This window comes from Nannospalax galili, unplaced genomic scaffold (assembly GCF_000622305.1).
Source record: "Nannospalax galili isolate Female #2095 unplaced genomic scaffold, S.galili_v1.0 scaffold233, whole genome shotgun sequence".
Classification (NCBI taxonomy): domain Eukaryota; kingdom Metazoa; phylum Chordata; class Mammalia; order Rodentia; family Spalacidae; genus Nannospalax; species Nannospalax galili.
In genome coordinates this window covers 834,637-853,136 of record NW_008333818.1, presented here as the reverse complement: position 1 = coordinate 853,136, position 18,500 = coordinate 834,637, and the positions used below count along the sequence as shown (strand labels likewise).

The window sequence follows — 18,500 nt, the reverse complement described above, 5'->3', positions numbered from 1 at the left end:
AAAAGAGAAGTCATCAATAAAAAGACAAAAAAGAAAAGACAATCAGCATAGCAATGTGTCACAACCAGGTTTGGAAATTAAAAAGCATCTTTATGAAGATATTAATTGTTTATAATTTTTGATGGACGGGTATAAAAAAGAAAGGACATAAAAAAGACCAGTTTTTGTTTCCTATTTAAAGTTAGGAAAAACTGTTCTGAGTTTGGCAAAATCCCCAGGCTCGCTGCCTAAATGGAGAGTAATTACATTTGCAAAATATCATTTATAGTCACTAATAAAGTTGATTCAAATATTTCACCACCTTTGAAATTCTAGAAAAAGAGACGACCCACAGACTAAGGAGAAGGGAGGTGTGTGCAAATCACCTAAAAATGAATAATCAGATCCATGGAGAATGAAGTCTCTATCTAAGGCATGGGAGGAATTTGGTTAATTGGTCTGAGGTTTATACAGTTATCTATATTGCTAAACTCTGTCTTGCCCTTGTTTACTTTGCTGCTGTGATGCCTTCATAAGATAAGAAGTGAAACTATTTTGAGGGTTATTATAATCATGGCAAACATCACTAAGTTGACATGAATGGAGCAATTAACCCAGATCCTGGTTCATTTGATAGACAGGAAACTTAGTTATGCTATAGTTTTCTGATGACTTCCTTCCAGGTTGAACAAAAGCCAGATGAAGTTCTGCCCCTTCCTGTGCAAACCTGGGTTCTACCACTGAAAATAGAGTGTTAGAGGGTCTGTAGTGTGGTGGGGTACCTTCATGACGAAGAAGAGAAGGATGATGATGACCACATTGACCTGGGGGTGAATCCACACAGCTGACTGGCCCAGGCTTTGGGGATCACCCACGTGCTTTACCCATGTATTGTTGTCAAACAGGGTGCTGATGGCTTCACGGGGCATCAGCTGTGAGGGAAGAAGAGAGGAAGCAGGCTCTCCAGGGACAGACTGTATTTCCCTTTTTAGGAAACTCATCCCCAGCTCCTTTTTGTCCTATTCTTGGGGAGACAGTTTACCCTTGGGCAAAAGTACATGAGCTCCAAGTCTGAGTTGCCTCCCCGCTTCTTTGCTTAGACGCCAGCCAGAGCTGTGAACTGATACCCTCCTACCCGTCACCCCTGGTTTCAGGCTCCCCTAAAGCTGACCTCTCCAGCCATGAATTGACCCATTCCTGGAGGAAAGGTGAGTGAGGCGATGACAAAGGTAACAATTCCAGGATACAGCAGGGGCCTGAAAAAGAAACAGTTAGCTGTGCTCCCCACTTAGCCAGCCCACAGTGACCACCACACTGAGCTTTGGCAAGCTGTGGTTTCCTGTAGTTCACTGTAGTCTCTATTCTTTCAACAAGGAGTATTCTCTTTGCCAAGAAAGTAAATCTTTTTTGGAGGAGCCTGCAGGGCTAGCCCCCTACCCACAGAATCAGAGCTTCCAATTATTTGAACACACGCACTGTACCTAGAAGCGTTTAATACTTTCCACAAAGATAAAAAGGGAGGAACTCTTGGGGAAATCAGAAAGTAAGTGCGTAGGGCAAGGGAAGGGCAGTGACTCACTGCTTAGCAAGAATCTGGCTGAGGGCCTTGTGCTTTCGGACACCGAGCATGACTTGGCGATGCAGATACACAAAAACAGCTCCCAGCAACCCGCAGAAAATCCTAAGGGTACAAGTTACAGGATTGGGACCTTGTGGACACGACACCCTCATGCCTCTGCCTCAGACACTGCAGGGAAGCCAACAGCAGCCTCCCCTTTCCCTTTCCATCAGCTCCCTCAGTTCACACTTCACTCATGCCCACTCCAGCTTCTTCCTAGCTCCAAAACCTTTCAATTCACAGCCCCAGCCCATTCCCAGCTTGCCATACCCGGAGAAGGTGGTCGCACTGACCCAATGACAGCAAAGGCTGGGAGTTCCTTCAGGTCAAAGGGGAAATCCATTCGGAAATTAGTTCTGAACAGAGCAGTGATGGTGACTATAGGATGGAAAGGCAAGGATCAGGTGGGAGCACGACAGAGCTACAGACAGGGAAAGAGAAGTCCTTCCAAGTGCTCCCTTCCTCCAATTCCAGTTTCTATTCCATTTAATTTCCTTTTTTGTACACATCAAACTCTCCATGGTCATACTTCGTACCGCATGACCTAATCTTGTCCTATACCCGAGCCTTGGTTCTGCTTCCCAAACGGCACCCATTCCTTTTCCCGCCCCCAGAGTTTCCCTCCCTGCTTCTTCACCAGCGTCCCCACTTCACACCACCTCCACCGGGTCTCCCGTTACCTGCATCCTTGTTCCACACTGCCAGGACCCGGAACACAAAGGCACTGAACGTGGCAGCAAAGAACCCTCGCCAGTAGTTTCGAACAGCAAAGTAAGTTGAGGTGACCTCGATGCTAAACAGCACTCCTACGGGGGCAGGGAGGCAGGTCAGCCGCAGGTCCCGTGGTGGGACCCGAGGAGCCTTGGCTGAAATAGGAGTCTGGGAAGCAGCAGAGGAAGTAATGTTCCTTGTTGTTCTGTGCTGCAAACATATACCTGCCCATGGTGGCTTTTCTTTTTTCCCAAAGCAGGAATGTGGATCAATGAGGTACAGAGGAGATGGGAATGGATAGACCCTCAGCTCCCAAAACATCAGGCTCAAGTGGTTGTGCCCTACCCACCCCTTAAAATGTGGGGTTCACAACTGTCAAATATTCATGGAGATTTATATTTAATATTTCTGCAGAAATACTAAAAGGGAGGAATCTTCCACCATAGGTGCTCAGCACAGTTGACATATGGAGCTCCGGACATGCAGGTTCCTTGATGCCCACTTCCCATTGTCCTATCTCCCCCATACCTTGGGGAAACTTTATGAGAAGCAAGGAAAAAGGACAGGGAATTATGCAAGCCTGTAGGGTTCGATATTTCAAGTTGAAAAAGATGAATAGTAATAAAACAGAAAAATCTGACTTACAGAAGGTGAGTGAGGTAAAAGGAAAGCCAACTAGCCGCCTTCATTAGTGCGTGTTCTGAGGGGGGATGCTCCAGCAGAGCATGAGGAGGTGTCGGGATGCACAGTACTCACACAAGGAGGGGCCGGGGCAAAGGAAGCAATGCTAATAAAGCCATAAAACAATTCAAAACAATAAACAAAACATCTGTAAAGTGTTAGGATAAGAGAGCTGGTCTTTGATTAGGTAACAGCTAACACACACATCTCACACTTGACTAAGCCTCGTCTTTATAGAAGGAGGAAGAGAACTAGGATGGATGGGGATGAGGCCTTGCCCAAGAAAACAAAGCAAACAAGGCAAAATCTGTCTTCTTTTTTCTACAGTGCAGAGTTGTTGGCCTGCCACCTGCCTCTCTCTCCAGACAGTATCTCATATATTAGGAATTCTCTTCACCCTGTCCTGAATTCGAAAGTCACATCTCTTCAATCTCTTAGGGCTTTCACCATCTCTTGCAAGGGACAGTGAACCAGTCACATTAAGTCTGGGTGTCAAGGGGATGGTAGCTTGTGGCTGCTGCCCCCTGGAGCCAGGGCAGCTTTCTGATGGAGGACTTCCTTACTGTCACCTCTAGAGAGTCATCCCCAGTCTTCCTCTTTAGGTAGAAACCATCCATGTCTCATCTTATTTCTCTCAGAATTTTGAATTACGTTATTATTTTATTTATGTGTATGAGTGTAATGCCTGCATGTAAGTGCACCTGTGTCCTGCAGTGCCACAAAGGTCAGAGAGGGCATTAGAGCTCAGGAACTGGAATTACTGACAGGTGTTAGCTGCCATGTGGTGCTGGGACTCTCTGCAAGAGCAGCCAGTGCTCTTAACCACTGAGCCATCTCTCCAGTCCCAGAATTTTGGATTATTGGAGTACTTCCCACTTTCAGATCTGGTTATTTGTTTTCCCTCCTGACTTTCCCCTGGTATCGGAAGCTCCTTGGAAACCATGACCTAGCACAGTGGCAGACGCCAAGTTGGAGCTCAATACCTTGTATTTGGATGAGCAGGAGAGGAGAGGGTATGGAGGAAGAAGAACACAGAGGCCGTTTCAGAGAATGGAGCCAGCCACCCTTCTTGCCCTGTTCTTTAAATCCCATCAGAGAAGGCAGCTGTGAGCCCACAGTGGGAAGTTGAGTAGGACTCTCTCCTTTGCTTTGCCAAAATAAAGGGAAAGAAAGCTGGCTTTGCAGTGTAACTTTGCCTGGGCTAAATTATCCAACTTATATGTTACAGCCATTTTAAACAAATCCTGTGCTGTTTTCTCTCCCATGCAGATCTGGGGCACTTTCCTCAGCAGTTTGCCACTATGTGATCGGAAATGAGAGCTAACTTTAATATTACCCTGAGCCAAACATAAAATGTTCTGCTAAAAGGAAACAAAGCTTTAAAAACACAAACAGCTGTTGGAAATTCTCCAGTCTTAGGTCTTCTTCTCATTTTCACTTCTGGTTCCTATGCTGTACCTCTGCTCAGTGAGGGCACTATTTGTGGTCTCCAACTCTTGCTATTTACAGACACATGCCCATGGTGTCAGCTATGGCTATCTATTAATAATTAGAAAAACCTGTGATGACTAATCTTGGTTGTCAACTTGATGCCCCTGGGAAGAGGGAACCTCAATTGAGGAATTTCCTCCATCAGATTGGCCTGTTCATGTCTATGGCATGTCTTGATTGCTAATTGATGTAGGAAGCCCAGCCTACTGTTAGTGGTGCCATCCCTGGGCAGGTGGACTTGTACTATACAAGAAAAGTAGCTGAGCAAGCCATGGGAACAAGCCAGTAGTCAGCATTCCACCATGGTTTCTGCTTCAGTTCCCACCTCCAGGTGTTCTAATCAGAAACAGATAGCCATACTTGACACCATGGGCATGTGTCTATAAGTATCAAGAGTTGGAGACCAACCCCAGGTTCCTGCCTTGAGTTCTTGCCCTGGCTTCCCTAATGGTGAACTGTAACCTCAGAGATGAAATAAACCCTTGCCTCCCCAAGTTGGCTTTGGTCAGTGTTGTTATCACAGCGACAGTACCTAAACTACAATACCTGCATCTTCAGCCCAGTTCCTAGGTTTTGGACTAATCATCCTGGCTGTCTATTGATTTGACCTGGTTATGCCACAGGGACTTCAAACTCAACATACTCCAAGGAAAATTAGTCACCTTCTCTCCAGACCCATTTTACTTTCTGTATCTCCCACCATAGGGATTAACGTCACTATGTACTGAACTGCCCTTGTTGGAAACCTGGGTGCTAGTCTAGAACTCTTCTGTTACTCTGTCTTCACAAAACCACTCACCAGGCAGCATCAGCTTTTCTTGCTGCCAGTCACATTTCTCAGCCTCTGCTTTATCTTGTCTGCTCTGCCCAGTTCTGTCTGTCATCATCTAGCATCAGGATTATGACAACAGTCTTCTTGTTGATCTTGTTAATCCTGTTCATCCACAGTCAATTCTACTCATCACACATGTGCCAAGAGGATTGGATGGGCAAACAAAGTTAGCCATGTCACTTCCTTGTTTAAAATCCTTCCATGGTTTCACTTCACCCATGACAGTATCTCCCAGAAGCAGTCCCATGAGACACTATGAGTCCCATAAGACGGTGTCTGTGTAAAGGGTTTGGTAGGAAATGCTGTTTACAGCTGTCCTGGGTATTCACAATGCATGTCAACATTTCAGATGTTCTGATAACCTTTCCAGTTTGTTTATTTTTAACTACCTGTTTATTCCTATTTAATCAAGCATTTTCCAAATAGTTGGGCCTTGTAACTGTTTCTTATATATTGCAGCTATTAACCACCATGAAGAATTGTGTTCTGTAAAACGTACTGGGGCAAATCCTACCCCAGGCAATAAAACACATATTTTTCTGCATAATTTCTGAAGACCTTCATGACTCAGTCCCATTTATCTGTCTGGACTCACTGCCTATTATCCTTTCCCATACCCCTTAGCAGCGCTCTCTACTGTGATGGCAGACACTAACTTTATATTGTCCATTCTATCCAGAATATCCTCACCTCCTTGCAAGTTCCTATGTATTAATTATGCCCATATCAAACACTGTCTCTTTCATGAAATTTCAGAAGCTCTCCCAGGCAGCCCTGAAGGTTCAGGACATTTTACCTAGGAATGCTATTGGGTCATTTAACTGCCTGTGATGGTTTGTGCGCCTGTCTCCCTGGGCCCGGAGAGAGTGGAGAATCAAGCCTAGTGCATGGCATACAATGGGAGCAAAAGGACTTTGCTTGTTTCCGTAGGATGCGAAATTATATTTCTTTCATTGGTATAAGGAATTAGGAGTTGCCTATGTTGTGAAGAAATCATCTTAATACTAAGTTTTTTTTTTTCTTTCTTTCAGAGTTACCCTATATTCATAAAAACTCAAATAGTGCCACCTGTGGATAGGTTTGTGATTTACCACTTGCTATAAATGGCCAAGCACAATAGTCCCTTCACTTCCACTTGCTAAACAAATTCTCGTAGGGGCTGGAGAGATGAAGAGATGGCTCAGCAGTTAAGGGCACTTGCTGCTGTTGCAGAGGCCATGGTTCGGTTCCCAGCACCCACGGGTAGCTCACAGTCTCTGTAATTCTGATTCCAGGGTTGTCTTCTAGCCTTCACAAGCACTGCTGTATGCACCTGTTGTGGCAAAATATACATACATTAAAAAAAATCTTAAAAAAGAACAATGTTTTACCTATAACTTTCCTAAGGTAACTTTCTCATACTCTACACAAGACCAAGAAGAAACTTTTTCAGTCAGCGCAGAAACTGCAGTTTCAAGAAGAAACTTTAAAACAATATTGTTAAAACAACAGCAACAGATTCTTCTGTAAAAACATTATTTAGATCTCTATTTGAGAGGCTAAGGGGTAAATAAAGGCAGTGTGTGTATACACGCAAGTGTGAACATTTAATGTGTAGAAATTCACACACACTAGCACTCACGGACAGAGACTAACAGCTTTAGTGCCTGGAGCTGACTGCAGCAGGGCAAACAGGATGCCAGCAGAGGGCCTGCTCACGGGATTGTCCTCATGCCCGGTGCTGCACGGTGTGAGTGCAGGGCACAGGATACGAACCCGGGTCTTTCTGCAAGAACAGCCAGTGTTCTTAATTGCTGAGTCATCTCTCTAGCCCCCAAGAGGAAATGCCAAAATTTCTTAATCCTTTCATAAATATACATACCCTAAAACGTTCCTCTTACCAGTAAATCATTCCTGAGCCAAGCCATTTTAGATACATGTTAGATACATAGATACATTTTAGTTTCTCTATGAGAAAATTGTTGCCTTTCTGTTGTTGAAAAGAACCCTTTAGCAGCTGGTCATTTAAAAAGCATATGCCCTTCCTTTTACTGTTTCTTCAGTCATCATTGGCATCCTTTTCATCCCAGTGATTCCAATGAGTGAGCCATATAATCTCTGCCCTGTTACTAAAGCTTCAGCTCAATTTTAATGAGGCACTAAAGATCTACCTGCCATTTGTGAACAAGTCCATACACTGATTAGCCACAATAAAATCACTCTTTCCTTATGTGCATACAGATAAACCCAACTGCAAATTGCTGTCATATAGCAGTTTAAAGGACAATGTTTCTTTAAAATTCCCATAAAGACTTCTCAATTTAAAGTGCACCATTATTCTAAATAAAGTCCACCTAGACTCCCTCTCATACCCTTAATAAAACACAACAAAATTCCTTAGAGAAGGAAGTAGAATCCATTAGAAGACAATCCATGCAGAGCATAAGCATCCAGCAGTACAAATAAGCTTTAACCCAAGTTGAGGGAGCACAAGGGATGGACTTGCCTCCAAGTGGTGTTCCAAAACAGCAGCCAACTCCCACAGCACAGCCCACTGTCAGGACATCAGTGTAATAGTATGGCTGCTACTGGGGAGAGACAGACAGATAGACAGGTGGGAGGAGGTAGGCAGGGGACAGAGAGGGGGGAGGAGAACAGGCAGGGATGGGAAACAGCAGAATGAGAGGCCTAAGTCACAGGGAATGACCGTGGTCCCATCACCCCTGTGACACCCAGGCCCGGAGAAACATAGTGAGTTTGGTAATCAGGAAATGACCTCACAAGCTCAAGGCCAATGATAGAAAACAAACAAAAGAAAACGTTAAGTAAAAAAATGCCAGGCAGGTAAATCAACAAATGGTGACGGAGCAAAGGGCTGCTGAGAAGTGGCAACAGCAAGGGGCAGGTAAGGGCTCTCACAGAAAAGTAGCAGGAAAGCCTGCGGGAGGGAACAGCCAGTCTCAGAACACCCAGCCCTCTGGTAGGGACAGTTGGGTGCCTGGAGACCAGGGGCTGCAATCTACAGGCACTCCCTGCATGCCCACCCAGCCATCCCTTCAGTGAGCATGGCCCCTCTACCCCAAAGCTGTGGCAGGTACCCACCCACCCCTCCAAGTTTGGCTCAGGCAACCCAGGTAGGGAGGAAGTGAAACTTGCCTCCAACAGGGGCTGCAAAGCAGCATCCCACGCCCACTGCACAGGCTGGCACCAGAAGGTCAAGCTGCCCAGGCACGGTCTGCAACAGAGAAGCACGACGGGCAAGGCGGATGGCAGACTGGGACAGACAAGCAGTATGAAGCAAGAGTGGGAGGGGTCAGGAACTGCAGAGGGACGGGAGCCCACACAGTTCGTGTGGAGTAGGAGGGTAACATGAGGGTAGGCTGTGCTCAGAGGGCACAGATCAGGAAGGGCTAGACACCAGGAAGACAGGCAGAGGCTGGACAGAGGCGTGATGTCGCTAGGCTCTGCAGACAGGGGCATGGAGAATAGGAGCATGGGTTAGTGCTGTGCCCCCTTTAGCATCAAGGCCAGCCCAGAGCAGACAGCCCTCCCCACGCATTGTGGGCTTCCTTTCACCAACTGGACCCAGCTGTGTGGCACTGCCTCACCCTTACCTCATAGACTCCACAGAACATGGACATAAACTTGCTGAGGACGGCAGCACAGATGCTGGCAATGTGGACAAAAGGACCCTGGAAGAGAGCAGGAGAACTGGGTCTCGGGAATGGAGGGAGGCTTTGAGGCTTCACTGAACTAGAATTTCCTGCTGAGGCCCTGGGCTAGGTGATGGAAAGAAATATGGAAGCCAGACAGAAGTTCTGCCCTCAAAGAGCCTCATCCCAAAGAGGGAGAGAGAGATGATAAATCAGTGTGTTGTCAGAGAATGCCAACAGCTTAGAAGCAAATGAGAGGGAGCAAGATGAGACAGGATTGCATGGACTTAGAGAAGGTGGTCTGAGGAGGTTTCCTTGGCCATCCACAGCTGAGCTAGTGCTTTGACCATGAGTGAGCCTCGTGGGTGCCAGGAAGGAGAGTGTTCCTGGCAGAAGATACAGCATGTGCAGGAGTCTTGGGTGGGACAAGCATGGCATGATAGAAGAGTAGAAAGAAAGCCTTAGCATCCAAGCAAGGGAAGCAGGCAGACTGGGAGGCTGGAGGTCTGTGCAAACGGAAGCAGGCAGATTAAGCCCAGGTCTGGTAGGCTGTTGTGAGAAGTGCAGATTTTAAGTGCTATGGAAAGCTCTTGAGAAGTTCTTGACCCCAGGTCAGACACGTCCAATGCCATTAGAAAAACGCCTTTGGTTGCCGTGTGGACTACTGCCGGTAGGGGGCACACTAGTACTGAGCTGAAGCCGCCTGTTACCTTGAAGAAAGCAGTCTCTTTCTAGGTCTCAGCCTTCACATGCTAAAATGGGGGAACCAGTCATGGTGACTCATTCCTGCAGCTAAGGCAGGATTGCCATGATTTTGAGGTTAGCTAGCATGGGTTACACAGTAAGTTCCACATCAGCCTGAGCTACAGAATGAGACCCTATCTCAAACAAGAAAACAACAAAACACAAAGCAAAAATAAAGAATAAGTAGATGAAAAATAAATAAGAAAGAAAGAAAGAAGGAAAGAAAGAAAGAAAGAAAGAAAGAAAGAAAAAGAAAGAAAGAGAAAAAAGAAGAAAGAAAGAAAGAAAGAAAGAAAGAAAGAAAGAAAGAAAGAGAAAAAGAAAGAAAGGAAGTGTATTGGTCTGGATTTTAGAGAGGGCAGAAGTTTCCTAAGAGACCTTCTGGTTGTCACAACTGGGGGCTGCTCCTGGCACATAAAGTTAGAGGTCAGATTTTGCACAGGGCAGAGAGCAACAACTTCTTCCCAGCTGAGTTTTCCAGCCCCAAACATCAGTCTGGACCACCACATGGTCAGCACGTGGACAGGCTGCTGTAAGGTCTTCCCAGCTCGTTCTGCCATTCTACTTTATGACAAGGACTTCCAAAGCTTCCCCTTTTTACTGCCCCTTGGCCCTGGCTGAGTCTGGTCAGCTCTGTCAGACGTTCCCCCAGGTCCACAGACCTACCTCTTTCCCCACAGGGATGCCACTGCCCAGCCCAGCAGTTAAGGCCACCACCTTGGCCACAAAGGCCTTGATTGTGAGATACTCCTTCAGGACAACACCTCGAAGAATTGTCTTCATTTCAGGGATTCCAGAGCCTTTTAGGTTAAAAAAGGATAATGTGCAGGTTCAAGCTATAGGTTAAATGTGAGAAGAAAGTGGAAATGGGGAGGAAAGCACCGTGAGAGGGCTTCAAAGTCAGTGGGTGGATCTGGAGGGCAGGAGGAGGTCAGAGTAGGTCTACAGGAAACCAGATTGTGAGGCCTTACAGAAAGTACTCACCAACAGCCTGGGGAGAGATGAGTTGGCAAAAGAGGGCACTGAAGAGGATGAGGATGAGTGGGAAGGTGACCCAGGCCAGGTACTGCAGAGGAAGGTTGGGCTTCATCTGGGCGTAGGTCCACTTGTAGGCTGCAGGAACACATCTCAGGGTCAGTTAACGTTGAGTTGAGGTTGACAGTGACACCCCCTCACTGCCACCCTCACAGTCACAGCCCCAGACAGTATGCTGGCTGAGCCCTCAGGCCCTGAGCATCTCATGTGGCCCAGGGCTTTACTCTCCTTGTACCCGTGGTAATTCTGAGACCTTCCCTCTGGTGGGGGTAGCTGGTGGTTCTGCTGCAAATCACAGTTGAGTATGAGACTGTAGCAACTGGCCAGAAGCCATAAAGTGGGCCACCACAATGAAGGGGCTCCTGGGACTAAGAGCTTTTCGTGATGAAACTGGGAAGAACTCTGGGGAAACTTCAGCAAGTGGGTCAGTCCATGAGAAGGGCCCTCACAGCTTGGGTAGTGCTGGAGGCATGAGTGGTGGATCCGGGGCCAGAGCCCTCCTGACCCCTTACGCAGCATCCTCTGCCCAAACACGCCTGGCCTGCCCTAGGCAGGGACTCTGGAAGTTTCCATATTGAGGATGTGGAGGGCAGCAGCTCAGGGAGTACCTACCCTGAAGGCTCTTGGCACTGACATAGTCCATGCACCAGCTGACAAGAGCCATCAGCAGGCCCAGGAGGATGAGAAAGATCCAGTCTTCCCCCAACTTCCTTCTGATCACACGTCCCAGGCGGTGGACACAGTCTAGGAAGAGGGAAGGGTAAACAATGAGGAAAGCATCTCTCCAGTCATTTCTTTGGGAACTTGGCTGAGGCGTGGGGGTGGGGAGGTTGTAGTTGTCTGTGTGTTTTAGCCACTGGTTGGCTCTTTACATCTGCCAGTGGCTTCTCCTGTCCTTTCAAAAAGAACTAAAACCTATTCCCCATGAATACATGAATTTCCATCTAAAATTAATTTCTTGGGATTGGGGAAGAACAGTAAGGAAGACGGCAGTGTGAAGGAGGCTGGGGGGGCACCTTCCCCTCAATTCAAAGAGGGCTTCAGTGTATGGGCAATGGGGGATGTGCAGTGGACATCCAAGTTTTTCTCCTGATCCCTGTACCTCCTTCCATTCCAGATTCCTTTATTCCTCAGTCCCCATCACCTTGACATTTAGAATAATGGTCCTCATCCACGCTGTCCATGGTAGAACTGGAGCCCATCTTCCTGGGCATCCCCCTGTCCCGCTCCTTGTTTGAATATTGCTCTTTGTGATAGCCATATATCTGTACAGAGGGAGAGTGATCAGTGTCTGCCTTGCTGAAGAGTCAAAGAGAATACAGAGGACATCATAGATGAACAGAGAAAAGGAGAGCTCTTTTGGATCCTAGGCATTGAGGGCTGCATGTGGGCACTCTGTGGTCAGCCCAGCCCTCTCCTCTCCAGTCTCCAATCACAGACATCTCACTGCTTTTCCTGTCTTCTCATTTCCTGCCTCTGTTCCACCATAGGAATCTTCAAGGGGTTTCTTTTCTAATTGGAAGTAATGGAGAACTGTGCTAAAACCGGGTATCCATATCAGGTGTTCTAGATCTCTCTGCCTCACCAGTACTCCTGCATTGACTTCCCTCCTCAGGATCCTAAACTGGACAGGGCAAGACCACCTAGCCAGCAGTTAACTTTATTTTCAATCGACACATGAAACTTTCCTGTGTTAGCTCATGAGTCTGGGAGAGATGTGTGAGTGCTGATCACTTTGAGCTGGCCCCACACATGCTCCACTAACTTGTCCTTTGCGGCCAGGGTCAGGCCAGGCCATGTTGCTGATTCTGGGAGAGCCTGGGTAGCAGAGATCTGCTTTCACAATATGAGCAGCAGTTTGATGTTTTGGTCCACAGCAGGCATACACTAATTGCCCTGCTTGAGGTTAGTGATTGAGGAAGGCAGTTCTTCCCTCCAAACTCTACCTGCAACCCACAGAGAGAAAATATTCCCAGCGGAGGTCAGACTACGAGGACAGCTCCCCAGGGTCTCAGGCTGACGAGATGAGGAAAGGGTGTGCTTCCTTCCAATACCCGGGTTGGGAAAACACTACAGGAGCCAGATGCATCCTTCTGGTCCAGCCCTGATCCAGCACACCATGGAGGGTTAGCAGACATGAAGGAAGAATTCAAGTTGCAAACATCTAAGTGTGAAATAGGGCTGAGGGAGGGAATGGAGCGATGAAACCACCTTGACAAAATACTGCCTGTTGTGTACTGGTGGTTCATTATGCCACTCTCTCTATTTTGTGTATGTGGTATGTTCCATCATAAAAATTAAACAAAGAAAACATTACATTCCAATTGCTTTGCCCTCAAGGCCCTTTGGAAACCAGCTGAAGTCTGCTCCCTAACTTACTACTCTTTCCTGCATGAAGCATCAGGGGTGACAGTACACTCGGCTCCACTGGCTGAGTGTCCTGTCACCAGAAAGTGCTCTAACTGCACTTTTGCTCAAATTGTCACCCCTCCTCCTCCGGAAATGACCAGCACTGTGGTGAGAATGAGCTGGCTCTGACATTGACATCCTGGTCCCCGACAGGCTTCCCTCCCTGTCTGTACATCTACCCTTAGCAACAATCAGAAGAGAGCCCAGGCCTGAGACCACCAGTGAGGCCCATCCCTCAGGTTCCCAGCCTGACAGCTATAGGGGCCACAGGCTATGTCACCAAATCCCTTCTAAAGTCTGATCTCTCCTCAGACTCCTTTCATCCCATCATGCTCTGCTTTCTCTGCAGCTAACGGGCACAGTAACTAACAGAAGCCTTTAAATTTCCCAAGGCAGTTTTGCCTTCCTTTTCCTGTGCCATCCATTTCCCCGCCCCAGCCCTGGAGGATAATCGCCCTTGCACACAGCTTTGCAGCTTCCCAAGTGTCTCCTACTTCACAGAAAGTTTTAAGAAGAATGAAAAAATGGCATGTGTGGCACATTGTGTGTCCATGTATGCACACACATGCACTATGTGGATGGAGGTCAGAGGACAACCTCTAGGAATACTCTCCCTCTACCATGTGGGTGCCAAGGACTGAACTCAGGTCATCAGGTTTGGTGTTAAGTGCTTTTACCTACTGAGCCACTTTTTCTGGCCTTTTTTAATAGTAATAATAGCAACAATAATAAAACAAGAAACCAACACCAGAAACCACTAAGACCTCAGGGCCTCACACACTGTGCCAGAGCTTTACCTCCAAGCTCTTAAAAGCTTGACTGTCTTTGATCACTGATAAATCCTCTGGACTTTCTTTCCTTGCTTGTCCTAGTTCCTTTTTATCTGCCTTCGGCAGAAGTGTTCGTGTGTATGTGTGTGTGTGTGTGTGTGTGTGTGTGTGTGTGTGTGCATGTGTGTGTGCACGCACGTGTGTGCATGCATTCTATAGGACATTGGTGACAGAAATCCCAGGCTGTCTGCATGTGGGTAAAGGTGCAAGAGCCCCTCAAAGCACTTGCAGAGACTACAGGAATCACTGTGTCGATTACATAAATACGTAATCATGCCCTCTTCATGTATGTTTCCTCTGCTGCTTCCCCACAAGGCTTGACTATCTGTTAGTAAAGGCTGTGAAAGGGCATGCATATCTCTGTAAGTACATACTTAGGCTAAGCCCAGATCTTTGAAAGATTTTCATAGTTTGAACACATTACCATTTACTTTAAGAATAAACACTGCCCCCTCTTCTCACCTAATTCCCAATTTTGACAATCCCTGGTACCACAGACTCCCCTACCTGTCCTCCCCCCGCCCCAAGAGTTTACCTGTGTGGGGTGGGCATTCTGCCAGGGACCTGCGTCCTTTCGGGGCCGGTGCTGAAGGCCCCCATTCTCCGAGGGCAGTCCATAGCTGGTAGAGTGTTCAAAGGACATGTACTGGTACTGGGGGGCACTGCCCCACCAACTCTGTTCACCCCCATGCCGCTGGGGCTGGGACTGCTCCATAGTTCTCCCCCGCAGCCCCAGCTAGGCCTTGGCCTGCTTGCCCACACTCTACCCCCAGTACAGCTCCTTAAGCCTCTGCTCCAGCCTGTCCCCAAGGCGTCTGGGGCACCATGCCCACCTCTAGCTATTTATAGCTGCCTCTCATCACATGACCCCCCCAATGCCACATCTGATCTGCCTGGGGTCGAAGCAGGTGTGGGTGCAGTGTGGGGATGGGGGTTGGGAAGAGAACCTGTGGGAGAGCCCCACAGGGAATTCCCTCTGCCAGCCAGCAGCATTGTTCCCTTCCTAGGAGGCTTCCAGTCCCAGGTCACTGGTCCCTCTATAAATATCATCTGATCACGATGGGAAATTGCCTAGTGTGATGTGTAGGCTGTATGCCGACTGGGCCTTCCCTGAAGCCCTCCAAAGCTGCCACTTCTCCTTCAGTATGTGGGAGGTGAGGGCTGTGGTGGTGCTGAACAAAGTCACTCCAAGGTCTGGTAACACTAGACAGGTAGCTCACCTGGGAGAGCAGCCGATGCCTCTCTGCCAGCTCTCCCTGCTGGGCTGTTTTCAGCTCAGTATCTTTGCAGGGTTCAGTCCTCATCTGGATCCTGAACTTCTCTGTGGTTAGCTCTCCATCCATCCCAGCTTTCTTCTCCAGCTCTTTCTACCCTGTGTCTCAGCTAATAATGCGACTGCCTTCCCTTGACCCCACCCTTATCACTACTGGGTGTGGAATGCTGTGGGAAGCAGCCTTGGGTTTTGGAATGCCTCTCATTTCCCAGACACGTTTTGACCCTACCACCACCTCTGATCTATAGGGAGGGACTGAGCTTCCCTCTAGACCATGGTGCCCATGACAGCTCTACCAGAGTAGGTTAGATAACAGAGAAGAGGAAGTGGCGAGTCACAGGGAAGGTGGTAGTGGGAAGGGAGTTTCTCATGATGAGACCAAACAAAAGATGGAGAAGTAACCTTCCCTTTTCTGATCAATAAATTAATTTTGACTAAGACCAAAGTACTCAGGCTGACATTGTTCCCCCCATCAATTTTCCTAAGACATTCTTTCTCTATGAACTTATTATAGAAAAAACTGAGGCAAACTGAATTTTCAGATCCATCATCAAATGAGTTTCTCCCAGGACAGCGCAAGTTCAGGAACTGCAGGGTTTGAGCACCAAACACTTGATCTAGAATGTAACTTTGATCCACACTAAATGGGATTTCTCAATGTGGGAAGATGGATACCATTAAATCATTTCTTTCTTCCTTTTTTGAGACAAAGTCTCTCTGTAACTCACTATGTAGATCAGGATGGCCACAATCTCACAGAGATCTGTCTGACTCTGCCTCCAGAGTGCTGGGATTAAAGGTATGAGCCACCAACCACACCTGGCTCCAAAGTACCATTTCTTTAAAAAGCTACTTTTTAAGGTTTTATTATTACTTTAAATTATGTGTATATGTGTGTCCGTGTGAGGGGTATATGCACTTGAGTACAGGTGTCCAGAGTCCTTAAGGAAGGATCTGCTGGGGCTGGAGTTACAAGCAGTTGTGAGCTGCCTAAATTGGGTAGTAGGTGAATCTCTGCAAGAGCAGTAAGCTGTCTTAACTGCTGAAGCACCTTTCCAGACCCTATAAAAAATGTCTCCACTTGGTCATCTTTGTATGAATCCGGTGGTTATGGAGTTTTGTTTTAGGGTAATTTTTTTCCTGGTGTCTCCCCCTCACTCCGTGTTTTTTTTTTTTTTAGTAACTTTTTTTGTTGATGTTCATGAAGAGAGTGAATACTTAGAACTGTGCCACTAATGAAAGGAAATCCCAAGAGTGCATTTCTTTACAGAGCTACGTCATACCATACTTTCGGCCCTATGCTAGAAAAAGCAGAATCAAGTCTCAAAGCCTTTTATTTTTTTTTATAATTTTTTAATATATTTTATTTATTTTTATGTGTATGAGTATATTGCATGTAGGTAAGTGCGCCCGTGTTGTGCAATGCACGCAGAGGACAGAAGAGGTCGTTGGATCCCCTGGAACTGGAGCCATCTCTCCAGCCCAAATAAAGCCTTTTAAATTGTATCTGGTATTACAGATGTAGGACTGTACTGTATCATACCTCTGTGAATGTAAAATATCTTGTACCTGCTTTACGACGCGTAGTAGTGACCGTGATTTATCAGAGCTGTTTTTAATGATGTTACTCAGAACGTTTTCTTTCCAGATGACTGAAAAGCTAACAACAACAACAAAAAGTGGTGCCAGGTACAACAGAAAAAAAAAAAGTCTATCTGTCTGTCTGTCTGTCTGTAATCTATGTATCTATCATGTTTGTGTGGGTACATGGGTGCCTTCGTGGGAAGTCAGAAAACTTTTGGGAATTGGTTCTCTTTATACCACATGGGTTTTGGGAATCAAATTCAGGTCAACAGGCTTGGCAGCAAGTGCTGCTATGTACTGAGTCATCTTGCCAGCCCAAAAGTACCTTTTTAAAGATGCTGAATACCATTTATCAGAGGGAAATAGAAATGAAAACCAGTGAGACATCACTCCACACCTGTTAGGATGGTTAACAGTTTTTCACCAATGTCAAGCTTGCCAAGTGTTGGTGGGAACCCTTGTGAACTGACAGTGGGAAGAGAAACACAGTTCTTACATGATACCAAGATAAAAACCACATAGTATAAGACAGGGCACTGGCAGCCGGCTATGAGATGGCCTTTTGGCATTACCCCAGTTTTAAGCAGATAGTCTTTTCAGGTTAAACCTGTTTTCCAACTCCAATCTCTGCTCATTCCGCCTCCCCAGCGCACAGGGCAAGAAGCATGATCATCACTTTGCAGCACAGGGGATTGAATCCAGGGCCTCGTGCATGCTACACAAGCATCACACCGATGCATGTTCTCAGCCCAACTATCACTTTTCTGTGTGTGCACAAAACAGGCAGTTTATTCCATGGCCCAACCATCACTCTTGAAGGATGTTTTCACCCATCCCTTTCCCTTTGTATATCCAGCAGCAAGGAAGCCAGGCCCACCTACTTGAATTTCAGCAAAGCAACAACTTCTCTGGGCAGTTTGTAGCAGGCTTCCTGGTGCTCAGTTCTGTCCACCTATTGGGCCCCTCTATCCTTCAGAAACCTTGGTTCTTTCCCACACTTGACAGTGTAGGCCTTCCCTGGGGGTACACTGTGTATCACTTTTGCCTATTTTTGTCTTTTCGTTTTTCTTTTTCAGACAGGGTCTCCCTGTAGTCCCAGCTGGCCTGGAACTCGCTATGTAGACCAGGCTGGCAGACAGGCCTGTCTCTGCCTTGTGAGTACACCAAGTCTGGCCTCCGTGTCTTCAAACATCAGTATTTTCCTGGCATCATCACCTTTAATCCTCAAGTAAATTTTCAAGACAGAAACCAATTTTTTTTGTTTTTAGGTAAGGGCAACTTTGGCTAAGTTCTCCAACATCTTTAAAGGCAGAACAGGCACTGACAGATCAGATCTGTCATTCTTGATTTCATGGCCTCAACACTACACTTGCTTTTTTGCTGATAGCTTCAAGCCTCTGACCATTACCTGCCTCTGTACTGGAGGAAAAATAAAGGGGGATGGGGGACAACACCCTTGTGGCTTGGAAAGGAAGGTTCCATGCTCAGTGCCTGCAGCAGTGTTACCACCTCTTCATCCCCTTTTCTTGTCTGCACTTTGCTCTGAACACTTGCTTCTTTGCTTCCTGTTTTCCTTTTCCCTGTTTAAGACAACAGGAAGGGAAGGGCAGCAGAGGGGAGCCCCCACCTCAGGGACGGGGCTAATTTTAGAAGAGAATCCCCTGGCAGAGTAAGTGGGGGA

The 18,500-nt window shown here is 46.9% G+C and overlaps 1 protein-coding gene across 1 annotated transcript in view; it reads right to left on the bottom strand.

Annotated features, from left to right (window-relative positions):
* The window catches only part of Clcn1 (chloride voltage-gated channel 1), a 38,154-nt gene extending 23,375 nt beyond the window's left edge, over window positions 1-14,779 (bottom strand). The window contains exons 1-12 of the mRNA XM_008828619.3: window positions 14,498-14,779; window positions 11,868-11,988; window positions 11,336-11,467; window positions 10,673-10,801; window positions 10,355-10,488; window positions 8,906-8,983; window positions 7,798-7,876; window positions 2,278-2,403; window positions 1,891-1,975; window positions 1,559-1,660; window positions 1,151-1,235; window positions 762-911 (exon numbers count right to left, since the gene is read on the bottom strand). Coding sequence (XP_008826841.1) covers window positions 762-911; window positions 1,151-1,235; window positions 1,559-1,660; window positions 1,891-1,975; window positions 2,278-2,403; window positions 7,798-7,876; window positions 8,906-8,983; window positions 10,355-10,488; window positions 10,673-10,801; window positions 11,336-11,467; window positions 11,868-11,988; window positions 14,498-14,677 — 1,401 coding nt within the window. The 5' untranslated portion in view covers window positions 14,678-14,779. The remainder of the gene's footprint in view (window positions 1-761; window positions 912-1,150; window positions 1,236-1,558; window positions 1,661-1,890; window positions 1,976-2,277; window positions 2,404-7,797; window positions 7,877-8,905; window positions 8,984-10,354; window positions 10,489-10,672; window positions 10,802-11,335; window positions 11,468-11,867; window positions 11,989-14,497) is intronic.
* Between the last annotated feature and the right edge of the window lie 3,721 nt (window positions 14,780-18,500).